We start from the raw sequence: 14,263 nt of genomic DNA, 5'->3' as shown, positions 1-14,263 counted from the left end.
AAATTATATCTTACAAGTTGCAAGCCTCATGCATAGTATACTAATAGTGCCCGCACCTTGTCCTAATTAGCTTGGACTACCGGATCATCACAATGCATTGTTTTTACCAAGTGTCACAAAGGGGTACCTCTATGCCGCCTGTACAAAGGTCTAAGGAGAAAGCTCGCATTGGATTTCTCGCTATTGATTATTCTTCAACTTAGACATCCATACCGGGACAACATAGACAACAGATAATGGACTCCTCTTTTATGCATAAGCATATAACAACAATTAATAATTTTCTCATTTGAGATTTGAGGATTGTTGTCCAAAACTGAAACTTCCACCATGGAACATGGCTTTAGTTAGCGGCCCAATGTTCTTCTCTAACATATGCATGCTTAACCCTATGGTGGTAGATCTCTCTTACTTCAGACAAGACGAACATGCATAGCAACTCACATGAAATTCAACAAAGAGTAGTTGATGGCGTCCCAAGGAACATGGTTATCGCACAACAAGCAACTTAATAAGAGATAAAGTGCATAATTACATATTCAATACCACAATAGTTTAAAGCTATTTGTCCCATGAGCTATATATTGCAAAGGTGAATGATGGAATTTTAAAGGTAGCACTCAAGCAATTTACTTTGGAATGGCGGAAAATACCATGTAGTAGGTAGGTATGGTGGACACAAATGGCATAGTGGTTGGCTCAAGTATTTTGGATGCATGAGAAGTATTCCCTCTCGATACAAGGTTTAGGCTAGCAAGGCTTATTTGAAACAAACACAAGGATGAACCGGTGCAGCAAAACTCACATAAAAGACATATTGAAAACATTATAAGACTCTACACCGTCTTCCTTGTTGTTCAAACTCAATACTAGAAATTATCTAGACCTTAGAGAAACCAAACATGCAAACCAAATTTTAGCATGCTCTATGTATTTCTTCATTAATGGGTGCAAAGCATATGATGCAAGAGCTTAATCATGAGCACAACAATTGCCAAGTATCACATTACCCAAGACATTTATAGCAATTACTACATGTATCATTTTCCAATTCCAACCATATAACAATTTAACGAAGGAGAAACTTCGCCATGAATACTATGAGTAGAAACCAAGGACATACTTGTCCATATGCTACAGCGGAGCGTGTCTCTCTCCCATAAAGTGAATGCTAGGATCCATTTTATTCAAACAAAAAAAAAAAAACCGACGCTCCAAGAAAAAGCACATAAGATGTGATGGAATAAAAATATAGTTTCAGGGGAGGAACCTGATAATGTTGTCGATGAAGAAGGGGATGCCTTGGGCATCCCCAAGCATAGACGCTTGAGTCTTCTTGATATATGCAGGGGTGAACCACCGGGTGCATCCCCAAGCTTAGAGCTTTCACTCTCCTTGATCATGTTGCATCATACTCCTCTCTTGATCCTTGAAAACTTCCTCCACACCAAACTCGAAACAACTCATTAGAGGGTTAGTGCACATTATAAATTGACATATTCAGAGGTGACACAATCATTCTTAACACTTCTGGACATTGCATAATACTACTGGACATTAGTGGATCAAAGAAATTCATCCAACATAGCGAAAGAGGCAATGCGAAATAAAAGGCAGAATCTGTCAAAACAGAACAGTTCGTATTGACGAATTTTAAAATGGCACCAGACTTGCTCAAATGAAAATGCTCAAATTGAATGAAAGTTGCGTACATATCTGAGGATCATGCACGTAAATTGGCTTAATTTTCTGAGTTACCTACAGGGAGGTGGACCCAGATTCGTGACAGCAAAGAAATCTGGAACTGCGCAGTAATCCAAATCTAGTACTTACTTTACTATCAAAGACTTTACTTGGCACAACAAAACACTAAACTAAGATAAGTAGAGGTTGCTACAGTAGTAAACAACTTCCAAGACACAAAATAAAAACAAAGTACTGTAGTAAAATAAGACATGGGTTATCTCCCAAGAAGTTCTTTCTTTATAGCCATTAAGATGGGCTCAGCAGTTTTGATGATGCACTCGCAAGAAATAGTATTTGAAGCAAAAGAGAGCTTCAAGAGGCAAATTCAAAACACATTTAAGTCTAACATGCTTCCTATGAAGAGGAATCTTGTAAATAAACAAGTTCAAGAAGCATAATGCAACAAGCGTAGAAAGATAGAACAAGTGTAGATTCAAAAATTTCAGCACATAGAGAGGTGTTTTAGTAACATGAAAATTTCTACAACCATATTTTCCTCTCTCATAATAACTTTCAGTAGCATCATGAGCAAACTCAACAATATAACTATCACATAAAGCATTCTTATCATGAGTCTCATGCATAAAATTATTACTCTCCACATAAGCATAATCAATTTTATTAGTTGTAGTGGGAGCAAATTCAACAAAGTGGCTATCATCATATATAGGAGGCATATTGTAATCATAAAAGAAAATTTTCTCCTCAATGCTTGGGGGACTAAAAAGATCATGCTCATCAAAGCCAGCTTCCCCAAGCTTAGAATTTTCCATAGCATTAGCAACAATGGTGTTCAAAGCATTCATAGTAATAACATTCCCATTAGCATGCATATAAAGTTCCATGGGTTTTTTAATTCTCTCTTCAAACACATCATGTCCTAATTCAAGATAAAGTTCATAAAGATCTCTCATATTTTTGTTGTTTTCCATTATGCTTAACTAGTGAAATAAAAACATGCATGATATTAAGTAAAGTAAAACAAGTAATTAATTTTTTTGTGTTTTTGATATAGCAAACAAGACAGCAAATAAAGTAAAACTAGCAACTAATTTTTTTGTATTTTGATTTAGTGCAGCAAACAAAGTAGTAAATAAAACTAAGCAAGACAAAAACAAAGTAAAGAGATTGAGAAGTGGAGACTCCCCTTGCAGCGTGTCTTGATCTCCCGCAACGGCGCCATAAAAATTGCTTGTTGGCTTGTAAATCACAGGTTCGTTGGGAACCCCAAGAGGAAGGTATGATGCGCACAGCAGCAAGTTTTCCCTCAGAAAGAAACCAAGGTTTATCGAACCAGGAGGAGCCAAGAAGCACGTTGAAGGTTGATGGCGGCGGGATGTAGTGCGGCGCAACACCAGAGATTCCGGCGCCAACGTGGAACCTGCACAACACAACCAAAGTACTTTGCCCCAACGAAACAAATGAGGTTGTCAATCTCACCGGCTTGCTGTAACAAAGGATTAACCGTATTGTGTGGAAGATGATTGTTTGCAGAAAAACAGAGAACAGTATTGCAGAGATTGTATTTCAGTAAAGAGAATTGGACCGGGGTCCACAGTTCACTAGAGGTGTCTCTCCCATAAGACGAACAAAGATGTTGGGTGAACAAATTACAGCTTGGGCAATTGACAAATAAAGAGAGCATGACCATGCACATACATATCATGATGAGTATAGTGAGATTTAATTGGGCATTACGACAAAGTACATAGACCGTCATCCAACCGCATCTATGCCTAAAAAGTCCACCTTCGTGTTATCATCCGAACCCCCTCCAGTATTAAGTTGCTAACAACAGACAATTGCATTAAGTATTGCGCGTAATGTAACTAGTGACTACATCCTTGAACATAGCACTAATGTTTTATCCCTAGTGGCAACAGCACATCCATAACCTTAGTGGTTCTTGTCACTCCTCCAGATTCACAGAGGCATGAACCCACTATCGAGCATAAATACTCCCTCTTGGAGTTACTAGCATCAACTTGGCCAGAGCATCTACTAATAACGGAGAGCATGCAAGATCATAAACAACACATAAGCATAGCTTTGATAATCAACATAACAAGTATTCTCTATTCATCGGATCCCAACAAACGCAACATATAGAATTACAGATAGATGATCTTGATCATGTTAGGCAGCTCACAAGATCCGACAATGATAGCACAATGGGGAGAAGACAACCATCTAGCTACTGCTATGGACCCATAGTCCAGGGGTAGACTACTCACACATCACACCGGAGGCGACCATGGCGGCGTAGAGTCCTCCGGGAGATGATTCCCCTCTCCGGCAGGGTGCCGGAGGCGATCTCCTGGATCCCCCGAGATGGGATCGGCGGCGGCGGCGTCTCTGGAAGGTTTTCCGTATCGTGGTTCTCGGTACTGGGGTTTCGTCACGGAGACTTTTTATAGGCGAAAGGGCAGGTCAAGAGGCGGCACGGGGGCCCCACACCACAGGGCCGCGCGGCCAAGGGGGGCCGCGCCGCCCTAGGGTGTGGCCCCTCCGTGGCCCCTCTTCGTCTCTCCTTCGGACTTCGGAAGCTTCGTGAGAAAATAGGCCCCCGGGCTTTGATTTCGTCCAATTCCGAGAATATTTCCTTACTAGGATTTCTCGAAACCAAAAACAAGCAGAAACAAAGAATCGGCACTTCGGCATCTTGTTAATAGGTTAGTTCCAGAAAATGCACGAATATGACATAAAGTGTGCATAAAACATGTAGATAACATCAATAATGTGGCATGGAACATAAGAAATTATCGATACGTCGGAGACGTATCAACCGCCTACACCGGCAACAGAGGAAGCTAATGATAATGATCATGAAACTTCGAACGAGGAAACTACTGAACCTCGCAGATCGACAAGGGAACGTGCCACTCCTGATTGGTATGATCCTTGTCTAAATGTCATGATTGTGGATAACAATGATGAGGACCCTGCGACGTATGAAGAAGCGATGATGAGCCCAGATTCCAACAAATGGCAAGAAGCCATAAAATCCGAAATGGGATCCATGTATGATAACAAAGTATGGACTTTGGTAGACTTACCTGATAGCCGAAAGGCTGTCGAGAATAAATGGATCTTCAAGAGAAAAACAGATGCTGATGGTAATATTACTGTCTATAAAGCTCGACTTGTCGCAAAGGGTTTCCGACAAATTCAAGGAGTTGACTACGATGAGACTTTCTCACCTGTAGCGAAGCTAAAATCTGTGAGGATTTTGTTAGCAATAGCTGCATTTTTCGATTATGAGATTTGGCAGATGGATGTCAAAACGGCGTTCCTTAATGGAGACATTGAGGAAGAGTTGTATATGGTACAACCCAAAGGTTTTGTCGATCCTAAAAATGCTGACAAAGTATGCAAACTTCAGCGTTCAATCTATGGACTGAAGCAAGCATCAAGAAGTTGGAACCGACGCTTTGATAAGGTGATCAAAGACTTCGGGTTTATACAGTGTCATGGAGAGGCCTGTATTTACAAGAAAGTGAGTGGGAGCTCTGTAGCATTCACGATATTATATGTAGATGACATATTATTGATCGGGAATGATATAGAACTATTAAGCGATGTTAAAGGTTATTTGAATAATAGTTTTTCAATGAAAGACCTTGGTGAAGCATCATATATATTAGGCATCAAGATTTATAGAGATAGATCAAGACGCCTAATAGGGCTATCACAGAAAGTACATATCTGGATAAGATTCTAAAGAAGTTTAGAATGGACGAAAGTAAGAAAGGGTTCTTACCTATGTTACTGTGCAAGGTATTGAGTAAGACTCAAGGACCGGCTACGCAGAAGAAAGAGAAAGGATGAGTAATATCCCCTATGCCTCGGCAAAGAGGATCTATCATGTATGCCATGCTATGTACTAGACCGGATATAGCACATCGTTAGTTTGACTAGCAGATATCAAAGTGATCCAGAATGGAACACTCGGACAGCGGTCAAGAATATCCCGAAGTACTTGAAAAGAACTAAGGATATGTTTCTTTGTTATGGAGGTGACCAAGAGCTCGTTGTAAACGGTTACACCAATGCAAGTTGGAACACCGATCCCGATGACTCTAAGTCACAATCAGGTACGTGTTTATATTGAATGGTGCTGCAGTAAGCTGGGCAAGCTCGAAGCGGTGCACGGTGGCGAAGTCTTCAACGTAATCAGTACATAGCGGCTTCAGAGGCTTCATCAAGCGGTATGGATGAAGAGGTTCATTGTAGAGCTCGGTGTGGTTCCTAGTGCATTGGACCCATTAATCATTTATCGTGATAACATGGGTGCCATCGCCAATGCACAAGAGCCAAGGTCACACAAGAGGTGAAGCATATCAAGCTGCGTTACCACTCGATTCGCGAGTACATCGAAGATGGAGAAGTAAAGATTTGCAAAGTACACACCGATCCGAATGTAGCAGATCCGTTGACTAAAGCTCTCCCTAGGGCAAAGCATGACCAACACCAGAATGCCATGGGTGTTAGGTATATTACAATGTAATCTAGATTATTGACTCTAGTGCAAGTGGGAGACTGAAGGAGATATGCCCTAGAGGCAATAATAAAGTGGTTATTATTTATATCTTTATGTTTATGATAAATGTTTATATATCATGCTAGAATTGTATTAACCGAAACATTAGTACATGTGTGATATGTAGACAAACAAGAAGTCCCTAGTATGCCTCTTAAACTAGCTTGTTGATTAATGGATGATTAGTTTCATAATCATGAACATTGGATGTTATTAATAACAAGGTTATGTCATTGTGTGAATGATGTAATGGACACACCCAATTAAGCGTAGCATAAGATCTCGTCATTAAGTTATTTGCTATAAGCTTTCGATACATAGTTACCTAGTCCTTATGACCATGAGATCATGTAAATCACTTATACCGGAAAGGTACTTTGATTACACCAAACACCACTGCGTAAATGGGTGGCTATAAAGGTGGGATTAAGTATCCGGAAAGTATGAGTTGAGGCATATGGATCAACAGTGGGATTTGTCCATCCCGATGACGGATAGATATACTGGGCCCTCTCGGTGGAATGTCGTCTAATGTCTTGCAAGCATATGAATGAGTTCATAAGAGACCACATACCACGGTATTTAGTAAAGAGTACTTGTCGAGACGAGGTTGAACAAGGTATAGAGTGATACCGAAGATCAAACCTCGGACAAGTAAAATATCGCGAGACAAAGGGAATTGGTAATATATGTGAATGGTTCATTCGATCACTAAAGTCATCGTTGAATATGTGGGAGCCATTATGGATCTCCAGATCCCGCTATTGGTTATTGGTCGGAGTGAGTACTCAACCATGTCCGCATAGTTCTCGAACCGTAGGGTGACACACTTAAAGTTGGATGTTGAAATGGTAGTACTTGAATATGGAATGGAGTTCGAATATTTGTTGTGAGTCCCGGATGAGATCCCCGTCATCAAGAGGAGTTCCTGAATGGTCCGGAGAATAAGATTCATATATAGGATGTCATTTTATGTGAAATAAAATGTCGCGGAAGGTTCTATGGAAGGTTCTAGAAGGTTCTAGAAAAGTCCGGAAGAAACCACCAAGGAAGGTGGAGTCCACATGGGACTCCACCTCCATGGCCGGCCAGCCCTAGATGGGGAGGAGTCCCAAGTGGACTCCTCCATAGGGGGCCGCCACCCCCCACACATGGGAGGTGGAAATCCCACCTTTTGGTGGGAGTCCTAGTTGGGCTAGGTTTCCCCTCTTATGGAAGGTTTTTGGTTCGGGTCTTATTCGAAGACTTGGACACCAACACTTGGGGATCCACCTATATAATGAGGGGCCAAGGGAGGGGGCCGGCCAACCCAAGACCACAAGCTGGCCGCCCCCCTTGAGTGGCCGGCCACCCCCTCCCAAACCCTAGCCGCCCCCCTCTCCTCCATAACTCCCGCGTAGCTTTAGCGAAGCTCCGCCGGACTTCTCCACCACCACCGACACCACGCCGTCGTGCTGTCGGATTCAAGAGGAGCTACTACTTCCGCTGCCCGCTGGAACGGGGAGGTGGACGTCGTCTTCATCAACAACCGAACGTGTGACCGAGTACGGAGGTGCTGCCCGTTCGTGGCGCCGGAACCGATCGTGATCAAGATCTTCTACGCGCTTTTGCAAGCGGCAAGTGATCGTCTACCGCAGCAACAAGAGCCTCCTCTTGTAGGCTTTGGAATCTCTTCAAGGGTGAGACTCGATACCCCCTCGTTGCTACCGTCTTCTAGATTGCATCTTGGCTTGGATTGCGTGTTCGCGGTAGGAAATTTTTTGTTTTCTATGCAACGTTATCCTACAGTAAGGAATGCCTATCTTCTTAAAAAAAGTAAAGCTAATGCATTTGTGGTTGATCTACTCCCATTCTTTTGGGAACTACTACTTGAATTGCCATAGTCTTCTTCTAAAGTAAATTTGATAGATGCACTGCTATTTTCAGCTATTTGTGAAACGCCACTACAACTTTTAACTTTTAAAAAGAACTACTGCAATTCTTTGTACATTCCATAAATTTCATTATGCCTACTTTAACACACATATCACACAATATACGCTCATATTTCTTGCGTACATCGTATACAACTCGAATCCGGGCATCTGTTGTGTAGCTAATGTTAATGGGCCTTACATTTGGTGGTGTGTAGCACAAAGTCCTGAAGATATTGTTTAAATGTTGGGTCCAATACTAGTGTTCCATATTAGATTTCAGAAATTACTATAAATCTCGAACCCCGAGTGTGGTAACTCATGTGAGATCAAACTCAAGTTGGTGGCTGGTCACATGACGCATGGCAAGAGGAGTGTGAGATAAGTTTAGTACCACATGAAAAGTTTGGAGGAAGTTATACCATTTTATAAGGTGGGTTGTTGATGCATGTAAAGTGCATACATGAACTTTGTATTTTATTGTACTAAAATCCTTATTATGCTGCAAATTTATTATATTTATTGGGACTAACCTATTAATAGGTGCAAAAGTGCACAAGTTACGTAGGAAATAGGCAAATATGAAAGGAAACCGGTCATTGTGGTGAAATATGGAGTTTCATGAAATCTATCCCTACATGATATTTTTTAAAGATCGCCCAAGCCACATAGATGGCCTCAAACGGAAAATAGCGCAAGAGATATAAGTTGTGGATATTTTCCAGAACTTTTGTTTGACGTAAATAAAGCCCCAAACGGAGTTCTTATGCGAAATCGGCTTCCGTTTTACGGAAGGTACAGAGACAATTTCGGAAACACGAAAATTAATGACGTGATTGACACAAACTCTTACCATAGTTGATGGATTCGGCACAGCCACGACTTTATGGACTCATAGAGGACAAAGAGGAGTCCCAGGAAGGTTCTAGAGGTTCCCATGAGTTCTTGGATCAAAGGGGTATCCATTTTATGGTCAAGATTGCATCTCCACCTCTATATATTAAGGAGAAACCCTATTTTTGGAGGCATCTATCCATTGTGACAAAAATTCTCCTCCTTGGCAGCCGCCAAGGAGGAAAAAATCCTCTACACTAGCACCAAGTCCAAGGAAGAAGAATGGGCAAGGATCCACTGCCCCCAAGGGCAACCGCCACCTCCCGTGGCCGCCACCACATGGATCTTCATCGCTATCTCCTCCACGGGATGCACCTCTTTATCAACATCCTCAGTACCATCTTCATCTTCCCCTTTTGTAATCTCTTGGCAAACATGATGTGTGAGGCAATTTATCGTTTTCACATGATGTATCATACCTCTATGTCTTTGTTTGAGTAGTGATTTTTTCTTGCCAATTGTGAGATACTTTGTGATGGTTGCATATAAGTATTTATTATCTTCTACGATGATCTCTTATGCTGATATATGAGTGCATACATATGTTGGTGAATGCATGAGGTTGTCACTGTTGCACGATGATAGGGAGAGGGACAGCTAGAGCTTGACATAAACCATGTTCCAATTCTTAGATATTCATGTAGTGTTAATTCATGGTTAATCAACATGAGAAATAAATATGGGAACCTTTAAACTTACATCGGTAGTTGGACTTTATGTATTTATAATTTCTGTGTTTGATCGTACTTATGGCCTTAGGATCAATCACTATTGGTGTTGCTCATGTTTATAGCTACACCTATATATGCCTTCTCTCTAGAAGAAACACTAAAAGTACTATACTAATCTTCACTAACTATTACAACCACACAAATAAAATAGCAATTTTCTTAAACAATTGCTCCCTTGAGTTATTTCATCTTACTCCACTTCACCTCACTTTACTTATCTTGCATTAGTTTTACTTCTTACTTTTTATTTTCAACACCTATAGTTTATAGTAAAAATCACTTCACACACACACACACACACACACACACACACACCATATTTCTTAGCTTTGCATAGAAGGCCATATAAGTGGGTTGTAGGATTTTAGAGAATAAATAGTTTACCTTCAGCTTCTCGTGGGTTCGACACTCAAATACTTACCGAATTGTACTGTGGTGACCCCCTACACTCTGGGGTTACCAGTTGTTCCACCACTTGGTAAGTAAGTGAGAAAAGGATTGGTATAAGCCGTGCTTTTATTGAGTGGATTCAGCCTTGAGCCGAGATATATTTTTGCTTTTCAGGAAAACCAAGTCTTTGACGGAAGCGCAACAATTAGTTGGTTCATGTAGCTCCCGGATCGTGGGCTACTGTAACCGACTCGAACGTGCACCATAGATCTTGCCCGGCTACTGCCGCAAACACATCTAACACACGTTCTCTCTGCTTGAGCCGCTAGTGTAGACTACTACATTTCACCCATCGGAGTGCACCAATGAACGGGGGAGCAGGTCTCCGGAACCACTCGTCTTTGCGATCTTGTACGGGAGAGGACGAATTACATTTTTGTGAAGCGTTATGTGTGGCTGCTCAAGGTCTCCATCACGGGTCGTCTTCCGTCCAAGACGGACGGTATTGCGTATCGTTATCTTTGTCGCCCCCCTTCTTCATCTTCACCAACATTGTCATCAACAACATTACCGCTGCATCGACCACTACTACACCTACACCCAACTAATACATGCGACGTGATCCGATCCTCGTTTTAGTCACGGATGTTGCACTGTTGTACAATAATGTTCTTCATGTTCATTAGCCCATCTTATATGTTCTAGTTTTACATGATAATGATTGTTGTCATTATGCTTAATATTTATGAATTAATCATAAAAACATAGTCTAATTATCCAACATATATTTTGCTACTGGTGTAGTAATATGCATGTGTATGTACCTGTGATGTGGCAAGTGAGTTGTCCTCCAATGAAATAGAATGATTTGACATGAATCCGTATGGTAGCAGTACGTAGGCATTGTACAAAAACGAAGTACTTCATCCGTCCATGAAAAAATATCTTAGTTTTTTTCTAAATTTAATTGTATGTAACTAACACTTTAAATAAGCATTCTGAATAACCAAAACACAGGCACATGAGTAAACAATGTCCAAAACGTCGTGCTACTCCCTCCATTGTATTTTTTATATTTTATCGATAAAAGGAATATATGAATATCAAAAGATATCAGTTATATCCAGCCTCTGCAACAACGTAACACCCTAAGGGCAGTACGGATACACACAGCCAAAAAAAAACTTATAAAAATCCTGCCACTAACGGAATGTTTTTTTTTCATATAAGAAAGTGCAATTAATTCCCTTCTCGAAAGAAAACTTAGTCTAGCATCATAATCTTCGCGGTATTTACACAAAACGTCACAATTAAACCCTCTTCGGAAGTTTCAGTGATTCTTGAAGGTTCAAAACGAAAGAAGGCGGGGACATATATATTTATCGAGAGTTAAGGAGGCGGGGACAGAGCTGGTGAAAATAACGGTGGGAGTCACAAGTCAGAACTCTGGCAAGAACTCCGGCGATTCATTCGCCTGCGGTTGAGGATGGTGAAGCTTCTGGAAGTACTCTATCACGCCGAAACCCTGACAGGCTATAGTTTCATCAGCTGGTGGCGGGATATGCGGCGGCCGCGACACCTCCCCGAGCATTTCCCACGCCACCCCGGCGAAGAACGGGTGCGCCCTGACCTCGTCGGCGCCGCCTGAAAACCCCAGCCTCCTCGCGGGATCCTTATCCAGTAGGCGCAGGATGAGGTCGGTGAAGTCCGGCCACCGCCGCTGGACGTCCGCGGAGAACTCGGGCTCCCGGAGCAGCACGTTCCGGAACGTCTCCCTCCGATTCCGGCCGCGGAACGGCGTCCTGCCGAACGCCATCTCGTAAGCCAGCACCCCGAGCGCCCACCAGTCGACGGAGAACTCGTGCCCGTCGCCGCGTACCACCTCAGGCGCCACGTACTCCTCCGTGCCCACGAACGAGAACGACCTCTCGCACGGGACGGCCCCGCCGGCGTTCGTGGCTGAAGAGAAGCTGGTGTATTCCTTGCTGCGGCTCGCTGGCGTCGACGCTCTCGCGGACTTTGCCTTCTTGAGATGGTCGCCGACGCCGCCGTCGCTTCTGTTGAGGTACCATGCCAGGTTGCGGGGCTCCTGTCCGGACGACGACGCAGCCACCGCGGACTCGCTTCTGGCGAAGATTCGGCGCAGGTGGCGGTACTGTCGACCCCGGCCTTGTGTGGGGGGCTTCGGCGTCGTCGGCGACGGCGTTGCCGAGGAGCACGACGACGAGGCGGACGTGGATGTGGAGGCCGAAGGGGACTTGGGTGGGAGGAGGCGGGAGAGGTCGAAGTCGGTGAGGGTGACGTGACCATCGGCGCGGACGAGGACGTTCTCGGGCTTGAGGTCGCGGTACGCGATCCCGGCGGCGTGAAGCTCAGCGAGCGCGGAGACGAGCTCGGCGGCGTAGAACCGGACAGCAGCGGGGGAGAAGACGCGGTCGGGCTGCGCGCGGCGGAGGTCGTTGAGGTCGCCGCCGGCGCAGTAGGGCATGGCCCAGGCCAGGAGCTCGGGCGTCTCGGCGCGGCCGAGCAGCGTCGGGAGGTGCGGGTGCGCGAGGCGGGAGAGCACGGACACCTCCCACCGCGCGCGCCGTGCGGCGTCCTCCTGGCCGCGTGCAGCGGGGGAGCGGCGCTTGTCGAAGACCTTGAGCGCGTAGTGCTCCGTGGACGTCCCGGCGACGAGGAACACCGTGCCCATGGCGCCGCGGCCCAGCACCCGCAGCGCCCGCACGGCGGCGAGGTCTATGTCCATCGTGCCCGTGTCCATGGGCTGCATGCTCGCTAGACCGCCAAAGCCTCGGGTGACTACGCACGTCGTGTCGACGCCGATGCGTGCGGCTTGCGCTCGTGAGTGTCGTCGTTGGTTCGAAATAGGGAAGACGTGTAGGTGTAGATATATAAATGGATTAAAGGATGCAGCAGGTGCCGGCTGAAGTGCGATGTGGCGGCACAGTTTAATCGGCGTCTTTGTCTCATCCTGCTAATGAAACAGAGAGTGGCGAGGCCACTTCGATCGAGAGGGTTTTGTTGCTGTCTTGGGGCTTTGGCGTTTTTCCTCGTCACATCGGTTTTATCACAGGGAAGTTAGTTACTGAGTACTTGCAGAGGGTGCTTACGGAGTGATTATCCAGGTGAGAGCTGCCATTTTCTTTTTTGACACAAAAATATTACTAATATCTTAAAGATATCAATTATACGTAGGCTCTGCTGCGATGAAATATTCTAAAATATTATAGATGCACACAACATTACCATAAAAGAATTCCGCTACAGTGATTAGAAACCTTGTATCTCCAACACAAACTATTATCAAGACTGCACTCACAGTCTAATTCTTCAAAAACAACATCTCCAAGAAAGAAACATTACTAACCAATCATAAATTTAGGTTTTCATACCTAAAGACAGTATGCGCCCTTAAAACAGTGTCTTTAACAAGGCTATTGCCAAACACAACCAATTAAAACTAGACCTTAAAATTTCACCTGAAAAATAAACCTCTGTAATTCTAATATTCTCCAGCTCCCTCTTATCGATGCCACTGCTGCAAGTCAAGAAGAGATTCAGGTGAGAGCTGCTATCTGCTTTGTCGCAGTGATTACGGAGTGATTATCCAAGTGGAAGTTATTGTCTGTCAGTCTGTGTCAGGTTTGCCGCAGTGATTAACCGACTGATTTAGTTACACTTCCATTGTCATTGTCTATAGGTGGCACATTCAGTCCAGCTTGGTTGAGAATTACAACAACTGGCCGGAGGCCACAAGGCAAGTGATCTGGCACCGATGTCCCAGTTCTACTAAAAAATGTCTCATGTCCAACTATCCATTGGTCGATCGATTAGATTATGGGATGAAAAGAAAGAACATTGGCGTGCCGCTCAAGGCCAGAAAGCAGAGCTTTACACGTGTGGATAATGTCAGCAGAAATTCCCTTCAGGGCGTCCTGAAACAGGCATATATTCAAACTTGAAGCGAAAGCATCAATCAGGTGATGCAACGGAACGCCCGTAGATAGATTCGGATGCCATAATCGGGGGTCGCGATTATATGGCAC

At 43.9% G+C, this 14,263-nt stretch overlaps 1 protein-coding gene across 1 annotated transcript; it reads right to left on the bottom strand.

The window, feature by feature from the left end:
- Positions 1–11,561: 11,561 nt before the first annotated feature.
- Positions 11,562–13,145, bottom strand: LOC127302077 (serine/threonine-protein kinase UCNL). Its single transcript, XM_051332425.2, has one exon. The coding sequence runs from the start codon at positions 12,985–12,987 to the stop codon at positions 11,653–11,655; it is 1,335 nt and encodes a 444-aa protein (XP_051188385.1). The 5' UTR covers positions 12,988–13,145; the 3' UTR covers positions 11,562–11,652.
- Between the last annotated feature and the right edge of the window lie 1,118 nt (positions 13,146–14,263).

Source organism: Lolium perenne, chromosome 5 (assembly GCF_019359855.2).
Source record: "Lolium perenne isolate Kyuss_39 chromosome 5, Kyuss_2.0, whole genome shotgun sequence".
Taxonomy (NCBI): Eukaryota; Viridiplantae; Streptophyta; class Magnoliopsida; order Poales; family Poaceae; genus Lolium; species Lolium perenne.
Note: the sequence above shows the minus strand (reverse complement) of the source record. Positions and strands in the feature narration are given on the sequence as shown.